The sequence below is a fragment of the Vitis vinifera genome, chromosome 6 (assembly GCF_030704535.1).
Source record: "Vitis vinifera cultivar Pinot Noir 40024 chromosome 6, ASM3070453v1".
Taxonomy (NCBI): Eukaryota; Viridiplantae; Streptophyta; class Magnoliopsida; order Vitales; family Vitaceae; genus Vitis; species Vitis vinifera.
Window position 1 is genome coordinate 24,146,482 of NC_081810.1, and position 27,318 is coordinate 24,173,799.

A 27,318-nucleotide genomic window follows, 5' to 3' on the forward strand; every position below is an offset into this window, starting at 1 on the left:
TTTTTTATCAAAGGTTTTCTCCTCTACCTTAAGATTTCAATTTTTTTTTCCTTAAAATAGACCCTTAAATTGATTTCCTATATATATACTAAAAATTTCTATGCCTAAAAATCTTACTCACGTCCTTAACCAATTCTCAAGATTTCAAAAACTCTGTTTTTCCCACTCCACTTGCCTTCTTCACTTTTATTAATTTTCAAAATCTCAGATATCTTCTTTTTTCCCTTAAAAAAAAAAAAAAGATTTTTCATAAAATTTAAATTCTATCCTTTCTCACACCAATCTAAGGCCTTCTTAGGTTAGTATTCAAAATTTTTTTCCTCTCTCTCTCTTTCTATATTGTAAGGGTTATAACATATTTGGGGTCTACATTAGGTCATCCAAATGCCCATAAAACATGTTGTGATAGACGTTGAGGGGGTTTTTTCTTTCTACCTTTTTGCAAAGTTGACACTATGTGCACTAAAGAAAAATGATCGTTTACTCTTATTGCAAGAAAAGTGGTTATTTCTTCAAAATAGTTATAGCTAGATAACCTACAACACCCCCTTAAAGTTATCTATCTTAACTTGACGCCTTGATGATACATCTACTCCATGGGTTTGAAATGGATTTCATACATTTCAATGGTGAAATTAGTTCCACCTTCAATCATTTTGAGATTGGTTTGAGCGTCTTAGTTTTGTGGTAGGAGCTAGAGGCTTGTTAAGGAGAGGTTGACACATATCAAACTTGTTTTGATTAGAGTGAGAGGGATGAAGGATCATTGTGTCTTTATGACATGTGTTATCTCTAAAGGCTTCCACATAGTGGCAGAGCTAGGAAATAAGTTAGAAGGGGAGAGGGGATCATGATTTAGGTATTTATTTCATTGGACAAAATGAGAAACAAATTGCTTATTCGCCTATGTGGTAACTATAGAATTCATGTTATATCCTCAAGAAAGGGATTATTGAATCCCAATTTTTACTAAAAATTTGGGAAGGGGAGGGGAAAGGTGATGTGTGAGGGCGTGAGCACTTGCTTCCTCCAAGACATGCTTTGGCTTTGTTTTTGCTTCCACATCATCTTTAAACAATTAATATGAGAGGTTATTGGACTAGACACAAAATAGTATAGTGTGAAACATGAGTCTATGAATGCTCAAGCTTCTGCATGAGAATCATCTCCTAGATAATACGACATTTGGCTTCTTCATAGATGAATATCGTCTGTTGACGAATACCAAATTAAATTGAGCAATGAGAGAGACATAACAAAACTTTATGTTACTCATTCCCTCATTAGAAAACCAACATGTTATAGCATAAGGCCCTACATAAAGGAAAAAAGACGATTTATTTTTTCTAGACACAACTCTCAGTGTAGTTTGTGGGAATCAAGAACTAAAGGCCTAATTCAAACAATGATTTCTAAAGAATGATTAGGGGGTATGCTGATGACTATGGGGGAAAAGAAGCTACAACTTGAGAAGAAATTGAGCAAGCAATAGGTAGAACATAAGATTTTAAAATTTGATAGTAGAGATTTATCAGAATTTATTTTTGGATAAAATACTCTCATGAGAATTTTAAATTTTTCATGTTGATATTATCCTATTACACTAAGTTTTCAATTAGGAAATAAATACTTTTGTAAATTCTTAAAGTAGATAATTTATTTAGCAAGGTAATTATTAAAGTTTTAAAATGTTCTTAATTAATTCAAAAAGATTAAGTGGGAGAGGGCTCTGAGCAAGCCCATGGATTTCATGGTTGAGCTCATCTTAATTTGGGTTCATTGCCACCCCACTAGTAGATTGGGCCTTAGGAATAAAGGGATATGAACTCTTCAATTGGAAGAGACTAGACATATTTGTAGTAGGAAAACACCACATTGATGGGGTTTTTTACCTGGTGACACTAATGTTAAGGACAATGCTTATATACTTAACTTGGATAGAAAGTGATCAAATCACTTACTACAATCCCACTTGCATAGTCTAAGGGTCACATTTTAAGGTATACTGATCTTGACTTAAGTACTTTCTAATATTAAGGCATAGAGATTAATCTAAGAAGGTCTTTAACTAATAATAAGGTCATGACCCACTCATTGTAAGCTTGATTCTTATGATATTAGGATACCTTACAAAAGGATATGTAGTTCTAAGAGCTCTATATTTTTTATTTAAATCATGCCTAATTATTCTTTTGGATTAAAAAACAATCTAGATATAGTAACTAAATGTAGAGAAATTAGTTTAGGTAGAGCTAGTTATTCCTTATGAACTAATCTAGTAGGAAGAAAGAGTGGTACATCAAAGGTGACATGAGACGAATCAAAAAACCAAATGTCTCATACTTGGATCTTTGGATAATGTGTTGTAATAGCAACATATGTCTATTACTATAGACTTTGGCGTTCTCTTTCAATTCTACAAAGGACATTTGGTGATAAGGGCTAGTTAACTTAGACAAGTGACTCTTAGAACTATTATGAGTACTAGAGTTCATATGATCTTAAAGGCTTTGTGAGTTTCATTTGGAATGACTAACAGGTGTCTCAAAGATCACAAGGGTGTTCATATGGAAGTCAAACATTCTTCAGGTTCTTCTACTAAGAAGAAGAAAAAGAACACTAAAAAAAAAAAAAAAAAGTTTACAAGAAAGAATAAGAGAGCAAACTCAAGCGTAAGTGATTCCTTTGTGCCCCTCTAGGACACTAGAAAAAGATTGCTCATATTACTTAAGGAAAAAATAAAGTATACATCATTTTCTTATTGTTAAATATATGATGGTAGATTTCACTAATTATGGTAGATAAATTTTAGGTCTACTATCTACAAGTTTTTACAAGGTTTTCAACAAATGAGAAGGTTACATGATGAGATTGTACTTATCTTAACTTCAGTTGTAAGGTTAGCTATTCAGATCAAATGTTATGCTAGGATTGACTCAACCTAGATAACCTTTGCAAAAAAATTAATTGTCTCACCAACTATGCTATGATGCACTTATATATACTAGTGAGTGTCCACATGCGAAGTACATGAATCAACATGAAAAAAGTTTGATAAAGAAAGAAGTATATAAGTGCAAACCCTCCATTTTGCTTTCATAGCAAATGCTTTTCATCATACTTGGCTTCCCTCGCCTTGCATCTTCATGTAGTGTGTGCACTTAGGATTCCCCTTCTACTTAGCTCTTCATCACGCTCTTTGGTGGTCTGTTCGATACTTAGCTTTGACATTGACTCTTGGGATACTTTTGGATACCTTTTAGAGAGAGTTTTTGGGTCTACAACATAACTTAGAGGTTCTCCCAAAGTTTCAACGCGTTTGGAGCTCTTACGGGCTTCATCGGCATATTAGGTCAAATCGGTCTTTGTGAATCAATTTAATCAATTCCCTTGACCGGTTGATTGGGTTTTTGAGTTTTTAACCTCATTTCGATTGCCTTTTTATCTTGCCTTTTTTGTTCTTCTTTGGGGGTTCCCAAAGGTGTTTTGGTTGGTTTTTATGAGCCTTAGCCCTAGGTTAAAGGTCTCTTTGGGTTAAGTTTGGATTTAAAAAGAATTGAGCTTTGGTGGAGATGGTGACAATTGTTTAGATCTTCACCATTCCTTGTCCTATAAAACAAGGTCTTACGAGTTCATTTTAAGGGACTTCTCTATTGGTTTTTGAGAGGAAACTTTACTAATTTTTTTAGAGGAAATTTCTTTGGAGATTAAATGAGAAATTATGCATAATAAAAGCTAAATGATTTCACTCATGAGGAGATTTCTTGGATAAGTTCTTTTTAACTCTAGTTTTTGTGCTTATTTTCAATTCATTTTCTTCCATCTTTTGATTCTTGAGAAGATATGTATGTTGGGTGTAAATATTAAAGACCGCACACTTGATTGTTGGATAATTGTTCTTCATCTATGAAGTTTCTTCTTCTTTTCTTTACTTCATTCACCTTGATTGTTTAAGAAGATATTTGATCTCTTGAATAATTTGTTGCTCAATAGTTTTTCACGCCTTGCTTAATTGGTTTTGTTCTGTTTTTTTTTTTTGGGTATTTTACCCTTCTTAAAGCCCATTGATTAAACCATCATATGAGGCTTATTTGGAATTTAAATTCTTATTTTTCTTATTATTCCTCTTTTGGGGATTTCATTTTTCCCATTCATTTTAATAGTTTTTGAAAACTTTGTGATTGCTTTTAAAATAAAATTTGAGAGCCACAAAGTAATTGCTTATTTACTAAAGAGATTTTATCTAACAAAAGCCCTTCAAAGCCTCTTTTTGTCCTCTTGGGTTTTTTTTTTTTTTTTTTTGCAAATATACTTGTGAAACATATTTTCAAACCCTCATGGTCATTTTTGTGGTCTAATGTCAAGCCTCTTACCATGGGCTATGGTTTTACATTGTGCTTGAGAAAATAGATAGTTGCTCTCATTTTTTTTTTTTTTTGAAAGCTTTTACAAACTAGAATTTAGAGGATCATTTTCAATCCTTTTGAATCATTTCTCATGGTCATGCATGACTTAAGATTATGATCATTTTAAGGATAATAATGGTTGTCCCTAGTTCTTGGCATATATGACTTGATTTCATATAGGAACATGCTTCTCCACGAAAGTTTTCACATGCTGAAACACTTACTTTTTCCAAACAGGAGTATTAACCTCTTATAAGTTTAAATCCATACTCATTTAAAGGTTGTGAAGGAGTGAAGCCATATAATTGAACTATGACTCACTTAACCTACATCATTCATTTTTCTAAACTCTTGATTTTCATTTTTTTATTTATTTTATTTAGCATAAACCACTAAGTGATAGCAACATCATACTATTTGAGCTTCAGCCCTTGAGTTCTCCGAGGCACAAGACATACAAGAGCTTAGTGATAAGAGCAGACGTGTATCACTGACCAACCCCTAACTAAGGGGTAAAAGTTAATCATGGTCAATTGAGGACCATATAACTTATAGTAAGTCTCCCAAGTTTGTTTGATAACTGTTTTTAATAATAGTTTTTTATTATTCGAAATACAAAAAAATCATAAAAATATGTTTAATAATAAAAAATTATTTTTTATTTTTTATAGTTATTTTTTATTTTTATTTATTTTTTATAATTATAAAAGTAAAATGATTAAAAATAAAATATTAGAATTAAAAATTATTTTTAAAACATATTTAAAAAGATTAAAAATATTTTAATTTACAAACAAACTTTTGTTTTATAAAATATCATAAAACATTTTTCTAAAATTGTTCTTCAAAACAATATTCGAAAATAATTATCAAACAAGTCCTAATTATTTGAAAATATTTTTTAATATCGTTATCAGAAAATAGTTTTTGAGAATAATTTTTAAAAACAATTCTTTGATATATTTTAAAGTAAAAAATTATTTAAGAATTTAAAATATTTTCAATCCATTTTCTATAATTTCAAATATTTTTTGAAAATAATTTTTATTTTTAATATTTTATTTTCAAACATTCTTCATAATTATAATTATTTTTAAAAAATAATCCTAAAAATGAAAATAAAAAAATATATTCTAAGAAAATAATCTATTATTAGAATAAAAATTATTCCTAAAAACATTCTTATTTGTGTTTTTTCTTTATCTTTTAAAAAATAAAGGCATTTAAGTATTATTTTTAATAAAAAAATTAACTAGTCTCCTTATACGAAATAAAATTAATGCTTATCCCAAATTTCTTAAAATAATTTTTTAACATCCTGCTTTGATCTGTCTATTTGCTGGCGTAAATAATTTTTTGTTGTAATAATAATAATTTTTTGGCACACGTGTGGTACACGTCTCACGCCGCCCAATGATCAAATGTGATAATGCTTGAAGTCATGGCCTTTCTTTTGAAGGCATATTTTCATCTAGAAATTTGAACAGATTTGAAATGTTGGTTAGTGGCTGTTATTCTGAATTTACACCAAAGAATTCATTTTCAGAACACCTGGCCATCTCCTTTCGATCCACCCCCTTTGCGCTTTTCTCATGAAGCATTGATTCCATGTGAAAGTGGGTGACTTTCGCAGACCACCACTCTCTTTTTTGTTCGCGAAGGTTGAGAGTCTTTTTCTGTGATTTCTTCAAGGGTATTGTATAGCAATTACTGTCTGAATCAAATTTTAACGGTAAATCCAACACACCCAATTGGAAATAGTGGTTTTGAACAAGTATTTATAGGGGAGGACTGATAAACCACATTGTCTGTTTGATGAATGGCCTCTTAGAGTTTGTCATTGAACCATTTGGAGGTTGTTCATCATACAGTACATGGATGTCCCAAGTGAAGAGTTCCAGGATCCAGATCATCAGTCTTTTGGTTCAAATACTGTGGGGTGCGTTTCATGTACTACTTTCAATATCCTTGCACCGATCTACAAGAGATTAAGCAACAAGGTATTTCTTGATAAGTTTTAATTCTGGGTTGAAAACAATATAGTGGGTTTTGCTTTCGATGTCCTGATTGTTGTTTCTGCAATGGAACTTTTCAGCGTTGTGAGAGTGAGTTCAGAGAGTTTTGGCTTCGTAGGAATGAAAGCATATTGGACAGGCTACTTCATTTAAAATCTTCGATTATATGCTTGCAGGTACGTCTGATGAGTTTCTTTCAATAGAATTTTTTGTCTTTACATGTGTGGAGTCATGGATCTTTATATTTGTGGTGTCAGGAATTTTGGGTTGGTAATGAAGACCTTGTAAGCATGTATGAGAAGCGACTTGGAGTTGCGGGCTATGTCACTTATAAACTTGCTCGGACTAATAACCGTGGTGATGGTACACTAAAAAATTTTTGTTGTCTTTGTTTGACTTAATATTAGTCATTTTCCTGTGTTTACTTCTTGTTTCTGTTTTGTTTGACTACTGGGGCCCTTAAAGAACTGTATTTGAATGTAACCTTAAATATTTCTAAATGTTTTTCTTACTCTTTGTGCCTAACATGGGCCTTTTTCCTCTACTAAGTTCTCACCAAGTTTTTCTGTTCCCTTTTTGTTTTTGATTTTTTTGGAGTTTTTTCCTTCATTGATTCTTGAAGTTCATGTCATTTATAGGGCCATGTAGTTCCCAAATCTTGAATTTGTGTGTATAGGTAGCAGGGCTTTTTCTTGGCTGCTTTCACTGTTCTGAAAAATTTAGAGAATTCAACTTCCAGCTCCCTTGTGGGATTATATTTTTGTCTTTTTGGGTTTTTATTGATCTGTTTCCAGAGTGAAAAGTATTAGAATTTCTCATAATTCAACACTAGAATTTCTAATTTCTGATTACTTGTATTCTTAAATTAAATGTGACAGAAAAAACATGAAGAATTAGTTTCTTTTGGGCCAGAAGTTGTTTGAAGAATGCATGATCTACATCTATGTCCATTATTTGGAGCAAATAAAATGATAGTCAAAAAGAAAATAAATCCAAATGAGAATGCCGAGGCTAAATCAAGGCATGTGAAGCAAGTTTTAATAAGAAATGAGGCAGTATCTTCACAGATTATGTAGTCTTCTGTTACCAACATCCAAAATCAATTATGGCACGGACCTTATAAATTCTCTGTGGAAATCTTATCCTAATGCAGATTTCCCAGAAAAATAAAATAATACAGAAAAGAAATACCTAGAGATTAATGGGGTAGGAAGCAGAGAGGATGGCAATTTGTCATCTTACTTATTCTTAGTTTTAATATGGATAGTGATGGAAGAGAGAAGAAAAGTAGGTCGGTGTTTTCCTAGGCCAGTTACAAGAGTATTATTTGGATATAATCACACTGGGAAGCCATTGCAAAATGTTGTCAGAAATCCTTTTCACACTTACTCTCTTCTCTTTAGTCCATGTTGAAGATTCAAAATGAATAGAACTAAAGTTTAAGGATTGATAATGGTTTGGAGCAGTTTCACACTCACTTTGCTGGTATTAACCTTTAGACAACTAAGTAGATCCTCCCAGTTAAATTATTTCCCATGGTACCGTCATGATTGATAAATCGTAGAAACATTTTTATCAGACTCAAAGATTTTAATTTTTATGTATCAGTGGTTTCTTTCTTCTTTACTCTGCACAAAGTTTTTGAACTGTTTCACCCATACTTGCACATGTTCTGAGCCTTTGCTAACTTTGTTTGGCACAGGTTTGCTAACAGCAGTCAACAAAAACCAGTTCCGTGTTTTGAATTCCAGAGAATTTCTCTTCCATGACATTGCTGATCGTGTGGCCCTGCTTTTACATGTTGAGCTGCTTGTTTGTTTTCCTCAAAACCAATCTGCAGATATAAAGAAGGAAGCTCTTATTGTGAATACACACTTAATTTTTCCTCATGACTCGAGCTATTGCTTCCTCCGTTTACAACAGGTGACATATTTAAGCCTTACCATATGGTTCTTTTAGCAAATTAATACAACATTAACTTTCATTATTTGCTCTAATTTATCTACCAATTCCGAAACTTCCTAAACTATCTCTTTTTTTTTTTTCCTTTTTTCTTTTTTTGATCTCTTGAAGGTTTACATGATTTTACAATATATTGAATCATATTGTGATGAACACCAACTACCATCTGTACCTATCATCCTATGTGGGTAAGTTCTGAATGATCAAGAGAATAAGCAGTTAATTTATATCACAAGTGCTCTCTGATTTTTTATTTTTGGAAAGTAGAGCAAGTTTTTGTGTAACTTCCTATCCGACTACCATTGTAAAACTGTGTAGGGATTGGAATGGAAGCAACAAGGGACATGTCTATAAGTTTCTGTGCTCGCAAGGTTTTGTTTCATCCTATGACATTGCTCACAATTACATGGACATTGATGAAGATTCCCATAAGGTTATTTACTCTCTCCATGATGTGCTAGTGAGCACATTAAATGTATTTATGTAAAAAAAAAAAAAAAAACATGCTAAAGATATAATTTTTTGCAGTGGATCAGTCACCGTAACCATAGAGGAAATGTATGTGGAGTGGACTTTATATGGCTCCTCAATCCTAACAAACATCGGAAGCCACTTAAAGAAAGCTTTATGGAAGCACTTCTTGGAAATATCACGGTGTGTAGAATATAAATACACATGATTCTCATTTTTCTAATTGATCGATTTCAATGCAAGTGAATTGATATTTCTTTACTTGTCACACTATAGAACCTACTGCAGAAAGCATCGACAGGAAGTGTTGATCCACTACATTTTTTCGAAATGGATGGCAGTTACATTACTTACTCTCAGTTCTGCCAAGCTCTTGCTAAGGTATCCTTTGGCTTGTGTCACAATATGCCTGGAAATATGAATTATTTGGAACATCATCGGTAGTTAAAATAGGTGACTAATACTTCACCCTATTTTTTCTCTCTTTTTTGTCAGCTAGGGGTATGTGGGAGTTCTCATAGTGACCTATGCAATGAAGATACAAAAAAATTATGGGAACATCTAGATACAGATAGAAATGGAGTCATTGATCTTTTGCAATATTCTGTAAGCTTTTCTTATTATTTTTATTTTTAAAAAATAAATTTGTATTTTACATCCTTTATATGCAGATTGGTTTAGATTAACAATGGCATGCTTAATTAAGTTCTGATATTGTGACTATTGCAGAGGGCAGAGAACCTGCATCCTTCGCTTCTACAGAAGGAAGACACTGAAGAAAATGGGGGACAGATAAAAGAAATGTTCAACACTTCTACCTCTACAACTATGATTGGTTTCAATGTCAAAAATGCAATGCTCTTCCCTCCAGAAGTTGAGAAAGGGATGTGGCCTGAGAATTATTCACTATCTGATCATGCACACTTAACTGTGGAGTTTTCCCTAGTGGAAATGAACTGTACCTGAGCAGTTTTTTCCATTCCATGTGAATACAACATATTAGTTTTGGCGCTCAGGTTACTTTATGATCAAATTGGAGTCATATTTTTTGTTGATCTTAGAGCATATAATGATTTGCTAGCTTTTGAATGCTCCCATGGAGTTTCCATGTAAACCTCAGCATTGCTTGTAGCATGAATTGTATCACATTTATTGCTTGGGAGAGATAATTGTATAAATAAAAGACAAATATACAGCAAAAACAAGAAGTAAAATTATATTTTTTTTCACCTCTTCAGATGGTCAGTTGTGAAGGTTTGGATGTTACTCTTTGCCATTGTTTTTGGTTCAAGTCAGCTATGTAGCATAATCATACATCGTATTGCATTACTATAGTTTCTGTTATGCACGTCAACGGTTCCTACAGGCAACTCGCAATTGCTGGTTCCATGATCATTAAAAATGCATCGAATAATTTAAATTTTAATACGATTTGCATGAGATCTATAGTTTGATCTTACCTAGGTCGACAAGCCTGAAAGATGATTTTTCCATTTTTGTTTTTTCTATTAAGAGCCATGGCCTTGCCCCTCAACTCAAGAATCTTATGCTCCACCCAAGCTATAAATAAAAACAAGCACATATAAATTGCTTGAGTGGGACCATCAAAACCCATAGAATAACTAGCTTCTAAGAATTAAAAAATAAATAAATAAATAAAAATTAATAACACTTTCTTCGTTCCACTAAATAAGATTAATTGCACTCTAATATTTAATGATAATTAAGATAAGGCAAGAAGCAAGTGTTGGAGTCCTACTATACCACTACATGCTATTCCTCATCAACAAATATTTATTGATTATAGATCCATCTTTTTATTGATTATCAATTGATATTTCTATGTTCACAAGGATAAATATGAAGTTCCAATTTAGTGGAGCTACCATGACCATGGATTCACAATGATCAGTACATTTGTATCACTTAAAAGGGATATGATTATCTCACATAAGAGGTCTCATGGTTTCTATATTAACGATATTTATAACCAACTATTAAATGAATGATTTCCCTAGATTTTAGGGATATAATGTCACTTTAGGATCTCACTCATATGGAACTCAAAATAACCATCAATTTAGACATCAGTACGACATCTTCTCAAGATTAAGAATACATAAAGTATAGTAACTTAGGAGATAAAGCATATCCAACTGAGGAAATTAATGACATGCTTCTCTTTAGGTCCTATTTCAATGTGTAAGAATTTTACACTAGTACATCTACCTTAGAATTTAACTGTAATGGCTAAGATAATTCATTCCATTAATTAGGCAGGTGATCCACTATAGCCACTACTGAGTTGCCCAAATTCATAACTGTTGTGAACAACTTATTAAGCTATAATTGAGGAACCTAAGTTTTGTATCTTTTGCATAACCATTCATACGTCTAGACCATATATAATGTAACTTGATTAGATAGAAGGCTCATAATATCTATTGGAATATTTGGATTAATCAATTCCAAGGTGCGTTCAAAACTATATGAAAGATGTTAGATCCAAGCATAACAAAAGCTTTAAAACATAAACATTAGATCTAGGTGTTTAGAATAACAAATATGTAATTTGGATGTTCCTAGATCCAATCCAATCAGTGATGTGGATCTAAAAAACAAAGAGATCTTTCGGTTAATGACCTTCTTTCCTTTATTGTTGGCACTAAAGGTGGTAGAAGCCTCATAGAGGGACAGTGGCTAGGGTTCTCCTCTTTTTGGAGGGCATAAGAAGACTAAATTGAAGTCCTAACTTTAAAAGGGGGTTTATATAAACTTTCGACAGACTTAAGTGAATTGAGCCTATCTTAGGCTCGGGTCACTTAATTTAGCTCATTTGGATCATAATTAATTAATTAGCATTATTTGACTCCAATTAATCAAATAGCCTAATCTAGAGAGACTATTCACAACCTCTTGTGCAATTTTATGTATTTACCAAAGGGCTTCTATGCACATGTGTGAATAAAGAACCCAACTAATCCTTAAAACATGTGCTAATAAGGAATATGAACTTCAGTAGAACCACTAAAACTTATAGGAAAATACTAGCTTCCTCATAATCCAATTACAAGGTTCACTCAACATCCCATTATAGAGAGTTAATTGTACTCCAATATCCTATGATATTAGATCGAGATAGAATACTTGAGTGTATGACCTACTAACAACTGCATGCAAGCTCCCCATGAATTGATATTCATAATCTAAAGAGGTGAACATTATCATCCTCTCAAGATTATCTTTACCATCTGTGGACCCGCATTTTTCACGTGCGTCCCCACTCGATCGGCGAGACTCGCTTTTTATTTATTTGTGAAAATTTGATTTTTTGAAAAAAAAGTTGGAGTCGCCACTTATTTTATTTTTATTTTTGAAGGGAAAATAAAACAAGAAATAAAACCCTAAAAAAATGACTCCATAATTTTTGGAAAAACGTGTCTTTGAAAACCCAAGTCTTGGTCCGGGGATCAGGTTACTTATTGGGAAGGTACCTCTAGGAGGTAGCACCCCTCTAAGCCCTAAAGAGGTCTCTACTAATTAAGTTAAGGGGAATATGGCAATTAATCGGTTAATTATGGATACCTAAGTAGGCTAGGTGATTTCAAAAAATTTGCATGCTAAACAAGATCAAATTGCCATAAAAGAAAGGTTAGGATGCGTACCCGGACCGCTTCTCAAGCGCTATCATAAAACATCAGAGTTAGTATAGAAGTATAACACACAACATGTATTTAATCATAGTGAATCAAACATACATCTAAACACCTAAGGATTATCAAACATATGCATACTTCATAGTGACACGATTGTTTACAAAATTTAGAAAGTAGGCGATAGGGGGGGGCGTACCTGGATAGCATAAATAACTTACAATGCGCTCCCATAAGACATGAGGGATTATATAATAATAAAATAAAGAAACCCTAGCATGCTTGTTATCTAATTAGCATAACAAAAATTATCAAAGTATATGAAAACATTAATTATCACACACATCTTATATACAATTCCTAAAAAAGATAGACATAATTTCAACAAGTGACAAAAATGGCAACAAAAATAATTTTTGAAAAGATTTTCTTATGTAGGGGTTTCACCAATTCCCCAATTGATATACACGAATTTAGCCCAGAATCATCCCATTATTTGGGACCACAAGCTTTGATTCGTGTTTTTGTTCAAAACCAAAATTTTTGTTGAAAACCGAGAAGAATGCAAACCGAACAAGATATGGTTGCATATTATTTTTAAATAATAAAAAAAAAAGAGATTTTGATCCTGAGGACTCTAAATGAGTTTTTGAAATAGATTTTTAAAATGATTTTTTTTGAGAAAAGTATTTTATTTTAAAATAAAAGGAATTAATTTGGAAAAAATAAAATATAGGAAATAAAATACCCAACCAAACAAAAATGAAACCTCAAAGTAAAATTTTTTTAGTAATTAACAAAAATGATAATGGTGATGGTAGAGGCCAATCTTCATGATTTTCCAATGACCTTTGAACAAAAAGGAAACTATCAAAGCAATAAATTATTAATATTTAGATCAAATAAGCTAATGAAATATCCATCAAGAATTAGCAACAAGGATTCAAGAAGCGCATAAATTGAGAATAACAATCCATAATTAACATAAGATTAACTAAACACATAAATGCCTCTAGACTAAAAAAATAAATTAAATCAAGATTAAACTTTATCTAACGGGATTAATTAAACTAATGTATTCAAATCACAAACACATACAAGTGAAGAACAAATTAAAACTAAATTAAATTGTAATTAAAAACATGAACTTTATTTAATAAGATTAATTAAACTACTAAATTACAATTACAAACACATCCAAATTAAAAATAAATAAAAGCTAAACTAAATCGGAATTTCAAATATGAACTTTATCTAACAAGATTATTTAAACTAATGAATTAAAATCACAAATATACTTAAACTAAAAGATAGGTTAAAACTGAACTAATTTAGAATTAAAAAAATATAAACTTTATCTAACATGATTATTTAAACTAATAAATTAAAATCACATACATATTTAAACTAACAAATAAATTAAAAATAAACTATTTTGGGATTAAAAACATGAACTTTATCTAACATAATTATTTAAACTTAAGAATTAAGATCAACTAATGCATTTAAACTAAAAACGAATTGAAATCAAACTAATTGAGATTAAAAACACAAACTTTATTTAACGTGATTATTTAAAGTAAAGAATTAAAATCAACAAAATACATTTAAACTAAAAACAAATTAAAATCAAATTAATTGGGATTAAAAATACAAAATTTATTCGATATGATTATTTAAACTTAAGAATTAAGATCAACAAAATGTATTTAAACTAAAAACGAATTGAAATCAAACTAATTGAGATTAAAAACACAAACTTTATTTAACGTGATTATTAAAAGTCAAGAATTAAGATCAACAAAATATATTTAAACTAAAAAACGAATTGAAATCAAATTAATTGGGATTAAAAATACAAGCTTTATTTAACGTGATTATTTAAAACAAAGAATTAAGATCAACTAATGCATTTAAATTAAAAATGAATTGAAATCAAACTAATTGGGATTAAAAATACAAACTTTATTCAATACAATTATTTAAACTTAAGAATTAAAATCAACAAAATACATTTAAACTAAAAAACAAGTTAAAATCAAACTAATTGGGATTAAAAATACAAACTTTATTCAATATGATTATTTAAACTTAAGAATTAAGATCAATAAAATGTATTTAAACTAAAAACGAATTGGAATCAAACTAATTGAGATTAAAAACATAAACTTTATTTAACGTGATTATTTAAAGTCAAGAATTATGATCAACAAAATACATTTAAACTAAAAAACAAATTAAAATCAAACTAATTGGGATTAAAAATACAAACTTTATTCGATATGATTATTTAAACTGAAGAATTAAGATCAACAAAATACATTTAAACTAAAAAACGAATTGAAATCAAATTAATTGGGATTAAAAATACAAACTTTATTTAACGTGATTATTTAAAACAAAGAATTAAGATCAACTAATGCATTTAAATTAAAAACGAATTGAAATCAAACTAATTGGGATTAAAAATACAAACTTTATTCAATATGATTATTTAAACTTAAGAATTAAAATCATTAACAAACTTAAACTAAAAGATAGATTAGAATTAAACTAATTGGGGATTTAAAAAGAAAATAATATAAACTTTAACACAAAGAATTAATCAAAAACTAAAATTTCCAAAAAAAAAAAAAAAAAATCTAGGCTAAATAAAAGTACTATATAGAAAACTAACCTTTGAAGTGAAAGAGAAAATCCTCTCTTGATGATTAAATGACAGCCCGATCTCCGTTCGAAGTCCCTTGCTTTTTTCCAAAATTCCGTGTGCTCTGCCCCCAAGAAAAATCTCTCATTCTTTTCCTTTTCTCACCTATATATATCACCCCTCAAGACCTAAATTTGTTTCCAAAAAGGAAAATTCTCCTCCTTCCTTTCTTCTTCTCTTCTTTTTTTAAATCCTCCAATCAAAAGCAATCTTCCCAATTTCAAATTCCCCTCCAAAACCTTCCAAGGAGAGTCCCATCTTCCTTAAACTCCAATGGTAAGTTTCCTTGCAAAAACATGAAATTTTTGAAGTTAAATAATTGCATGTATAGATAAATAAGTAAATAAATTAAAAAATGGTAAAAATAATAAATAAATAAATAAGTTAAGGAAAATAATATAAAGAGGAAGATAACCAATAAAAAGTGAATGATAATCATAAAATTAAAATTAAAAACAAAATAAATAAATAAATAAAATAAAATAAAATAAAATAAAATAAAATAAAATAAAAGTCTTCGTAGGCCTAGTGTGCCTAAACGGGCCTAAGGTGAGACTAAGTGGGCCTAGGGTAGTGCCTAATGGGCCAAGTGTATCTAAAAGCTATCCTAAAAAAACAAGAAAAGCCTAAGTCTAAGTTAGGGCTGCCAAGGGTCACAATAAGGGATCAAATAATCCCTCAACCAAAATCTCCGAGGTGACTCAGAAAAAGGTAAGTGGTATGAGTAGCCATGGGCCACCAAGGAACTATTGTGGAGCATTGAAAATGAATTTTAAAGACATGTGCTAAAGGGACAAAATTGAGGGTCTACAAATATGCCCCTCTTCGGTATAGATCACGAGTGTAGAGAATGTGAGTAAAAATACGAGTAATGAGCAGAATGAAGTGAACTATACCGAAGAATTAAAGAAGAATCAGAGATTTTGTCCTAGCACATGAAGAGGTAAGATCAAAAGATAGGGTCTCAATGATATGGATGGGACAACTCTATGTGGGGGAAAATGACAATAAAGAGAGAAGGCATGTGACGAGTAGTACATAGATGGAAAGAGGTGAAAAGGATGATTCAAAGTCATAGATGACATGAATGACTCTGGATCATGGACAAGGTGAACGACTCTGGATCTAAAATAGGATAAAAGACTCTGGGTCATGAGCTCAGGGCTCTAATCGGAAAGAATGACTCTGGGTCAAGATGGAAAACGACTCTAGGTCGAGAGCCCTAGGCTCTAAATGGAAAAGAAATAACTCTGGGCCGTAATGGAAAATGACTCTGGGTCGAGAGCTCCAAGCTCTAAAATAGAAAATAATGACTCTGGGTCGAAATGGAAAGTGACTCTGGGTCGAGAGCTCCGGGCTCTAAATGGAAAGGAATGACTCTGGGCCGTAATGGAAAATAACTCTAGGTCGAGAGCTCCAGGCTCTAAAATAGGAAAGAATGACTCTGGGTCAAAATGGAAAGTGACTCTGGGTCGAGAGCTCCGAGCTCTAAAATAGGAAAGAATGACTCTGGGTCGAAATGGAAAGTGACTCTGGGTCGAGAGCTCCGGGCTCTAAAATAGGAAATAATGACTCTGGGTCGAAATGGAAAGTGACTCTGGGTCGAGAGCTCTGGGCTCTAAAATAGGAAACAATGACTCTGGGTCGAAATGGAAAGTGACTCTGGGTCGAGAGCTCCAAGTTCTAAAATAGGAAAGAATGACTCTGGGTCGAAATGGAAAGTGACTCTGGGTCGAGAGCTCCGGGCTCTAAAATAGGAAACAATGACTCTGGGTCGAAATGGAAAGTGACTCTGGGTCGAGAGCTCCGGGCTCTAAATAGATAGCCGATCAGGATACTTTCCGACTCAAGATGTCGGGTCGAGGCCACTCACAAGTGGCTAGAATGATGAAAACGAAACATCTCAGGGATGTGAATAATGCAAATGACTCCGGGTCGTGAGCTCAGGGCTCGGGGTGCTATGAATGACTCTGGGTCAAGATGGAAAATGACTCTGGGTCGATGAATAGCTCAGGGCTATGAGCTCCGGGCTCTATGACTGATCGGCTAGAAGGAGAATGCGATACGCAAACTCCAGGTCAAACCACTCATGGGCGACCAAGTGATGAAAGCTCAGCTAAGAGCCGGAAAGACTCTGGGTCTATAGGAAATGATAGCTCAGGGCTAGCGGGCTTAGAGCCTAGAAGGAATGAATAACTCATGGCTACGAGGCTCAGGGCCTAAAAAAGGATAGCTCAGGGCTAGCGGGCTCAGGGCCTAAGGGAAAAAGGATGCTCAAGGCTATAAGACTCGGGGTCTAGAAGGAATGAATAACTCAAAGCTATGAGGCTCAGGGCCTAGAAGGGAATAATAGAGAAGACCAACTCGAAAGTGGACATGAAATAAATTGGCTCAAAGCCACATACTCAAAATGTCAAGGGTCGGACTACTGAAACTAAGAAGGGAAATATGCCCCAGTATCCAGGGTGCTCACACTGCCGAAACAACCAGTAAATCAATCATCCGCTGAAATCAATAGGTCAGAAACTGATGCATCGCGACAAACCTCTGAAAAGTCTAAACTGAAGGAACCCTCTATGTCTGAAAAGCTGCTCTGTCGATGAATCTCAAAAGGTAAATCTCAAAGAGTGTATATCATGGCTCATCTAAAAGTAAACCTCAAAGTGTGTAAAATACTGCTCATCTGGATAATCCAATCTACAAGGTAACAATGACGAAAACAAATCTGTCTCATGAACATCTGGCTAAAGGATCCACCCACACTCCTCGGGTGAAACCTGATGCGATCCGTCTCTATCTCAACAAATCCATGTAGGGAGGCCCTGATACAGTCGATCGTCGGAAGCTCTAGGCTAGTGCTCAATCTAAAACCAAGCTGGTCACTGTCTCAATCTCAAGGATACTCAAAGAAAATGGGGAAAATATGCCCCAGTATAAGATCTAACGTCAAAGTCATAAGCTAAACAACCGACACCAGTCATCCATCCTCATATCACTGCCCAAATAAATCTCGTAATGGAGAGGGGAATATGCCCCAGTATGGATATCGGATGTCGAAGTCGTGAGGCAAACAAACTAACAATGATCATCCATCCTCGTATCGCTGTCCAAACACAATCTCATCAAGGAGAGTGGAATATGCCTCAGTGTGGATAATCTAATGTCAAAGTCGTGAGGTAAACAGACTAACAATGATCATCCATCCTCGTACCGTATACAATAACAGATAAGAATCTCGGAGGAAGGGGGGAATATGCCCCAGTGTGAATATATGATGCATAACCAAAGGATGAATCCGACATCATCAATCAACTATCCTCAGCTCAACAATAATCCGCTAAGAAGTCAGAATGATGTATCGACCAATGCCTCAAGGGAGACACTCTAAATCTAATCTCAAATGAATAGCCAAAATGATGAGGAATGTGGTAATCTCAAAAGTAGAAACATGTCTCTGATGAATCCCTGACTGAATCTGATAGGAATCTGGTAACCTCAAAATGGGGAAATATGCCCCAGTATGCTTGGTCTATACACTGCACTGAAAACTGCCTCCAACTCAGTAATAATCCACTAGTCTATCTCAGAAGTATTCCGGGAATGGAATCACTAGGGGCTCAACGATGCTCCACTAGAACTGATATAGTCTCAACATACCTCACTAGGGATCTCTGATCGGTGAAAATACCCAGACTCAAAGAAAGTGCTCCACTAGGGGCTCATCTCAACCAAATGAAAGGGGAATATGCCCTAGTATGGATATCTGATGTACAACCAAAGGATGAATCTAATATCCTCAATGAACTGTCTCCAAACCCAAAAATCCATCAAACATCAATATGCCAAGCAAGAGAGAGACCAAATGCTTCCAAAAGTATCTTCCATAAAAGAGAACATAGTAACGACCATACTTCAACCAATCTACAAAAGTCTGTCCAAGTGAAGACTGTCAAAGATAATGTCTGATCTCATGGCCTCAGGGTGGTCTTAAGACACGGGACGTAACGTAGGCCAAGGTGATAGGGTGAAAGAAATGAAGGGAAACTAGGCTCAAATACCCAATGATCAAACCCGTACCCTCGTGCACAAGATGTAATGCATAGAAAAATCTCATGAGTCATGGACTTAGAAGTAACCAAAGGGAATGTCGATAACGAAATGAGAGAAAGGATGAATGGTCAAGCCATCAATGAAATATGTGAATGATGTCAAGAAGGTATCAAATCAGTAATGGGTATCAATATGTAAGGAATGAATAAAAGGTGGAACAAAGATCTGGAAAGAGGTAATGGGATACAAAAGAAAACAATGGGAAAGTGGAATGAGTGATGATCAACCCATGTTAGTACAATAAAGGAAAGTCATATCACCAATGATGGAATGGTGGGTATAAGACAATGATCCGGAGACCCTAGTAAAAAGGTCACTCATCTCTCATACCTAAAATATATCAATCATGATCTAAGAAGCATAGGATCTCATAGAACTCTCATATGAACCCTCGACACTCCAAATGCATAACAGGAGTGGCTCAAGGACTGAAAAAACTCATAAAAACTCACAAAAACCCATAATGACAAATATACCCAATAAATGAACCTCAAAATGTGGCATAAATACCCAATGGAATGAGATACCATACATGAGCATATCCTTGCGCTTTTCTTTTCTTTTTTTTTTTTTTCTTTTTTTTTTTTTCTTTTTTTTTTTTGATTTTTTTTTTATTATGATTTTTTTTTTTTTTTTTTTTTTTTGCGCATGCTCTAATCATCAATAAATCAAACTCCAATGGAAAAATATAAGGAATGAACAAACTCTCTCTGACCACTGATGGATACATGAACCCCAACCCCTGAGATAACCTCTCAAACTAAAATCTCCGAATCAATGTCAAATGATGGAATGAATAGAGTGATATGATAGCCCTCCTTGCACTAAGACGTGAAGAATCATCAACCCAAGGAAGAGAATAGATAAGATGAAGCAAATAATGATAGGGACAAGAAAGAGAATGAATATGTGGTGATAATAAAATAGAACAAATAGGGTGATAAGAGGATGGTAACAAAATGAGAAGATAGACCTATAAGTCTAAAGCTCATGAGACTTTCCTAGCAAAGCATACATATACATCAAAGGGCCCCAACCCGGGTATAGAAATGGTAATCAAAGCTATAAGAAATAAATAAGGCTATAACATACCATGCGAAGCTCAATGGGCTAGCAACGGTCTAATATATAGAGGTGATAAAGTATGAGGCTAACCGAAATGGTGGCCACCCCTCCTACGACCACGGTCTCAAACATAATACTTCTTCAGCTGATCCACATTGGTAGGCTCTGAAAATTGGTTTCCATCTAAGTCTGTCAACCATGCAGCCCCTTCTGGAGTCAACTCCCGGATAACATAAGGCCCACTCCAACTAGGTCTAAACTTTCCTCTAGGGTCTCCAATCAAACCTCTGAGAATCCTCAAAACTAAGTCCCCTTTTTGCAATGGTCTAGGCTTGACTCGTTTCTTGAAGGCACGAGCCATCTTTCTCTGATAGGCCTGAACATGATCTGCTGCTCTCAATCTCCTCTCATCTAAAAGGTTAAGCTGATCAAATCGAGCCTGAGCCCACTCTGTCTCAGAAATCTGCTACTCAAGGGCTACTCTCAATGAGCCCATCTCTGTCTCGACTGGCAAAACAGCTTCCATACCATACACTAGGGAGTAAGGCGTAGCTCCTGTAGAAGTGCGAAAAGAGGTGCGGTATGCCCACAATGCAAAAGGAAGCTTTTTTTACCAATCTCGAGAGGTCTCAACCATCTTCCTCAAAATCCTCTTAATATTCTTGTTTGCAGCCTCTACTGCCCCATTGGTCTGTGGCCTATATGCTGAAGATCTATGATGTCGGATGCCATACTCCTGCAACAAAGTCTCTACCTCAGCTCGGAAGTGCGCCCCTCTGTCGGAAATCAACTCATGAGGAACCCCATAGCGGCAAATGATGTGTGATCTGATAAAACTGGCAACCCTAGCAGATGTCAACCTCGCATATGATGCGGCTTCCACCCACTTGGTGAAATAGTCTATGGCAACTAGGATGAACTCATGACCACTGGAAGATTTTGGTGAAACCTTCCCAATAATATCAATACCCCATACTGAAAATGGCCATGGCGAAGTCAAGGCGTGTAACTCTGATGGTGGTGCATGTATGAGATCACCATGAATCTGACACTCTGGGCATTTCTGGACAAACTGACAACAATCTGTCTCCATAGTCAACCAGAAGTAACCCGTCCTCATAATCTTACGAGCTAGCATGTGTCCTCCCATATGCGGACCACAAACTCCTGAATGAACCTCTCTCATCACTCGATCTGCAGAGGCTTGATCTAAACACAACAGAAGCATACCATCAGCTGATCGTCTGTACAAGGTATCTCCGCAAATCACAAATCTAGTAGTCAAATGCCTCAGTGCTCTCCGATCCTTGGTAGTGGCTACCTCAGGGTATGTGCCAGATCTAAGGAACTGATAAATGTCATGATACCAAGGTAGGTCATCCTGGACCTCTGTCTCTCCAATCAGACAACAATAGGCGGGTGCAGACCTGGACTCAATCAGTAATGGACGTATGACTACATCAATCGGAATGTCCACGGAGGAAGCTAAAGTAGCTAAGGCGTCAGCAAATCGGTTCTGCGCTCTAGGCAGATGAACATATCTCAAGTCGTCAAATCTCGCAACCAACAACTCTAAATAAGCATGATATGGCCTAAGCTTCACGTCCCTAGTCTTCCAATCCCCCTAAATCTGCCTGAGTACCAGATTGGAGTCACCAAACACCTCCATCTGTCTAATGTTAAGCTCCAATGCAGTCTCTAAACCAAGGATACAAGCCTCATACTCAACTATGTTATTCGTGGCAGGATGTCGATCAGAGAATGCCAAACGAACGGACCTCGGAATGTGATCGCCCTGAGGGGATACCAATAGAACATCAATCCCATACCCTGACTGATTGGCTGCACCATCGAAGTACATGCACCATCCCGATAAGCTGGTCATAGCAACAAACTCCTCATCTGGAAAATCATCATCAACTGGTCTGTCCTCAGATGTCGGTAGTGAGGCTAAGTGATCGGCAACAATATTTCCCTTAATAGACTTCTGAGAAACATACTGAATATCGAACTCTGTCAAAAGTACAAGCCATCTCATCAATCTACCAGTCAATGCAGGTCTATCAAACAAGTATCTCAACGGGTCCAGGCGGGATATCAAATGTACTGAGTACTCCGTCATGTAATGCCTCAATCTCCTGGTAGCCCAAACTAGTGCTAAGCATAGGCGCTCAATCATAAAATATTTCATCTCATACTCCAACATCCTCTTACTTAGGTAGTAAATAGCTCGCTCCTTTCCTAAGTCATCAATCTGAGCTAACATACATCCCAATGCCATGTCTGAAACTGACAAATATAGAAGAAGTGGACGTCCTGGCGTAGGAGGCACTAAAACAGGAGGAGAAAGCAAATACTCCTTGATCTTCTCAAATGCAAACTGACAGTCATCATTCCAAACTGTTGGCTGGTTCTTCCTCAAAAGACGAAAGATAGGCTCACATATGTCTGTCAATCTGGCTATGAACCGACTAATGTACTGTAATCTGCCCAGAAAACCTCTAATCTCTTTCTCAGTCTTTGGTGCGGGCATGTCAAGTATGGCTTTGATTTTATCTGGGTCGACCTCTATGCCCCGCTCACTGACTATATGTCCCAATAACTTCCCAGAAGTCACTCCAAAGGTACACTTCTTGGGATTCAACCTCAATCTAAACTTCCGGATCCTCTCAAAGAATCTCTCTAAAGCATCTAGGTGATCTGCTCTACCTCGGGATTTCACAATCATATCATCCACGTAAACCTCGACATCCCTATGCATCATGTCATGAAACAAAGTGGTAGCGGCTCTCTGATAAGTGGCTCCTGCATTCTTCAACCCAAATGGCATAACTCTGTAACAGTAGGTACCCCACTCAGTAATAAAGGTTGTCTTCTCCATATCCTCTGGAGCCATCAAAATCTGATTATACCCTGAAAACCCATCCATGAAAGACAACATCGAATGGCCTGCGGTGCCATCAACCAACAAATCAATGTGTGGAAGGGGAAAGTCATCTTTAGGGCTGGCTTTATTGAGATCTCTGAAGTCAACACAAACCCTAACTTTGCCATCCTTTTTAGGAACAGGGACGACATTAGCCAACCACTCTGGATACTCAACTACTGATATGAACCCAACACTGAGTTGTTTCTGAATCTCCTCTTTTACCTGTAGACTCCAACGTGGATGCAACCGTCTCAATTTTTGCTTAACTGGTCTAGCATGTGGTAGGATAGGTAAATGGTGCTGGACTATAGAGGGATCAAGACCTGGCATGTCCTCATAAGACCATGCAAAGACATCCAAGTATGACCTGAGTAAATGGATGAGTCTATCTCTCTCATCTGTAGATAGGGGTGAACCAATCTTCAGCTCTCTAGGTTGATCCTCTGTGCCAAAATCAACAGTCTCAACGTCCCCTGCAGCAAGTGAAACTCTCTCATCTATGGGACCTGAGTCATGATCAAAAGAGTCCCTATCCGAATTGGGCTGTGCAATCTCATCATCTATATCAAATATCTGTGTAATGGGTGAGTGGGGTGCAGACGTAGAGATACTATCACAAGAGACAGGCGAATACTAAAAAATGCTCAAATCCATAAATGAAGCAACAGAAACATCGTCAAAGCGGGAGACAAATCCCGATAAAACATCAAAAGAAAGAGGTGGGTCCACAAGGTCGGACGCTTCCTCAACTGGGCTAACAATGCCCTCAAACAAACTACTATCATCCTCTGGAAGCTCTGGAACAGGAAGAGTCTGAGTCCCCTCAAAAATCTCAATGGTAGATACCCCAAACATATCAAATGCTGAAACAGGCTGAAGCTGAACAATGCCGGCAATCTGGCTCACGGTCATCATGTCCATCTCATCACGGTACTCATCATGGGGAACAACTCCATCAATCACCTCAGTAGGATCAAGAATCACCCCATCACTCATGATCTCCTATGGAAAGCATAGAGACAACATGCTAGCTCGATCTGGAGACGTAGGAGTAATCGCCACAGGGAAAGAAGTGTCGGGAGCCCCATCACTCAACTGTAGCTGGTGAAATAGATGCTGAAGCTCGGTCTCTCTATCTGTATGAACCACACTATCAATCTCCTCTAGACGAGGTCGAGTTTCTGATCCTCTGACAAAGTAGTCAGCCAAACTCATCCTATAGGGTCAAATAGGATAATCAAATGGTGTGTGGGATAAACGGGCTCTCACCCTCTCCTTGCGCAGCCGCGCCATGTGACGGTAATCGACCTCAGTAGGGATGAATCCAAGTCCAAATGTCGTATCATGGTCAATGGCAGCTATGAACTCGCTCGGTCCCTGCTGACGTCGTCCTAACCCCATGCCAGGTAGAAAGGTCATACCCCTCATCATATCAAGGACCACTGTGCTACTGTGCTGATCAAATGACATAGCCACAAAGTCTCTACAAAAATCCTCAATCTCGAGAGTCTGTATCTCATCAAAAGTAAACCCAGTCAGAAGTAGGTCGTCCTCACTGTGACTAATCTGAAGTACTGGCTCAGAAGACGCAAATATATCCCTGGTAGAACGCACTGTGATGACCTGCCCATCATGAATAAACTTCACCTTCTGATGAAGGGAAGAAGGAATAGCTCCAGCTACATGAATCCATGGTCGGCCTAGTAGCAGGTTAAAGGATGCATGAATCCTCAAAACCTGGAACAAAGTGGAAAATGTGGCTGGACCAATCTGCAAATCGATCATCAAGGTACCCATAACCTCCCTCTTGGTGCTATCATACGCTCTGACTGTCTGAGTAGAAGGACCAAAATCTGAAGGTGCGAAACCAAGGGCTATAGCAGTGGCTAAAGGGCAAACATTCAGGGCTGAGCCGTTGTCCAGTAGGACAGACGAGACTCTACGGCCTGAACATCCAACTGTGATATATAGAGGGCGCACGTGGTCTAAACCATCAGGTGGCAAGTCATCATCTGAAAATACAATGCAAGTGGCCCTGCCAGCCGTCATCATATGAATCAATCCCTCTGGAGTGGTGGTAGTCTCTACTCTGATCTGACTCAAGGCTCGAATCAAAGCATCTCTATGAGTACTGGATGATGCTAATAAACTCCAGATGGAAATGCGAGCCTGAGAGCTCTGTAGCTGCCTCAAAACCTCATCATCCTCTCTCCTAACCTCCTCATGAGAGGCTGTACCCTCAAATGGTCTAACTGCTGGTGGTGGTGGCTGAGCTATCCTCCCACTGCGAGTCACAATCTGTATCTCTCTCCCTGCTGAATCATCATCCTCTGGCCATAAAGTGAATGGGACAAAAGTATCCTGACATCCGATAACTAAGGGTGTAGGATGAGTCAACTGGAATAGTGCCTCGTCCGGGATCAAACTGAATGGTGCAGGAGCCTGAGGGACCAATGAAACCCCATCAATCTCATAGCTGTCATGCAGAACAATCGGCTCAGGTAATCCATCATCCCAACTCAACATGTGTATACTGTCATCCTCTATAAGGTCCATGTGACGAATATCTCCTAAAGATGGATGCACTGCGTGTGTAGAATGAGCAGGAAGAGGGTTCGTAGTCACACTTGGCTGCCCCAAGTTGACCAAACCCTGGTCTATCAAGTCCTGAATAGCATGTCTTAAAGCAGTGCAATGGTCCGTGTCATGCCCTGGTCCCTGATGGTAGGAACAATGTAAGTCCATCCTGAAGCGAGGTGGTATGGGTTGGGGTAAAGGCCTGGATGCTAATGGAATCAGTAATCCACCCTCTGTGAGCTTCTGAAAAGCTCGACTCAAAGGCATACCCAACTGAGCAAACTGACGTGGTGGCCTCTGCACATAAGTAGTGGTCTGTGGAGCTCGGGGTCGAATATATAGGGTAGGAGGCCTCTCTACGACGTGTGCAGCGAAAACAGGCTGTGAGACTGGATGTAGATAGGTAGGAGTCATGGGTCTGGAAAGAGCGGGTGGTCTGTAATGCGCATGAGGTGAAGGTGGATAGTAGTACCCAGGAGTCTGCCCAACTGTCTGATAGTGTCTAGAAGGTCTCATCCCTGCTGAACTGATAGCACCAACATCTCCTGATCTCTGTCCTCCTGAAGGCCTCTTCCCCTTAGAATCAGTAGGGGAAGACTCAGACCATAATCCTCTAGCAATGCCCTCCTCTATACCGTACAAAGCCTGTACCAAAGATCCAAAATCCGTATGGGGAAATCCCATCAAGTGTCTAGCAAATCTAGGCTGCAAGCTCCTCATGATCATGCTAATCTGATCTCTCTCTGAAGGACGGTCTATAATCTGTGAAATCTTCTCCCTCCAGCGGGAGATAAATGAAGTGACTGACTCCTCCGGCCTTTGTCTCAAAGCCTCCAACTCTCTCCTCGAAACATCAATGACAGTGTTAAATGCAAACTGTCTCAAAAACTCCTGGGCCAAGTCGTCCCAAGTCCTACGGCGTGATACCTCCAATGAAGCGAACCAACGCTGTGCAGCTCCACTCAGGGACATAGGGAAAAGCATAACCATCTGGGCCTCATCCAATCCATGGGCCCTCATAACAGTACTATAGAGTCTCAAATGGATGCGAGGGCATCCTATGCCTGTGTATCTCTCAATCTCAAGCATCCTGAATTTGGCCGGTAGACTGGCCACTGGCGCTCCATCAAAATCTCCCAAGTAATAGCTCCCTCTGAAGTCCTCATCTGTCTCAACTTCTGCTCAAGTTTATCCATACGAGCATGTGGGTCCTCTGAAGCCGGGATAGGCGATGTGATAGGAGGCGGGGCAACCTCGATCTGACTATGCAGAGTGAAAGGTATAGCCTGTGGTACTGACTGACTAGGCAGAGGTGGTGGCGGTACTATGGTATCGAACTAGGTACTCTCCTGAACTGGGACCTGCTGGGTCTGCTGTCCATCTATCCTATGACCAAGGTTAGCTATAGCCTCCTGGATAGAAG

The 27,318-nt window shown here is 36.6% G+C and overlaps 1 protein-coding gene across 1 annotated transcript; it reads left to right on the plus strand.

Moving 5' to 3' along the window:
* The first annotated feature begins 5,854 nt into the window (after positions 1–5,854).
* On the plus strand, positions 5,855–10,091 carry LOC100253468 (uncharacterized calcium-binding protein At1g02270). Its single transcript, XM_002272769.5, has 10 exons — positions 5,855–6,406; positions 6,502–6,597; positions 6,679–6,784; positions 8,124–8,344; positions 8,495–8,571; positions 8,702–8,816; positions 8,912–9,037; positions 9,131–9,235; positions 9,350–9,460; positions 9,584–10,091. Exons 1-10 carry the CDS (start codon positions 6,281–6,283, stop codon positions 9,818–9,820), a joined length of 1,320 nt encoding a protein of 439 aa, XP_002272805.2. The 5' UTR covers positions 5,855–6,280; the 3' UTR covers positions 9,821–10,091.
* The last annotated feature ends 17,227 nt before the right edge of the window (positions 10,092–27,318 follow it).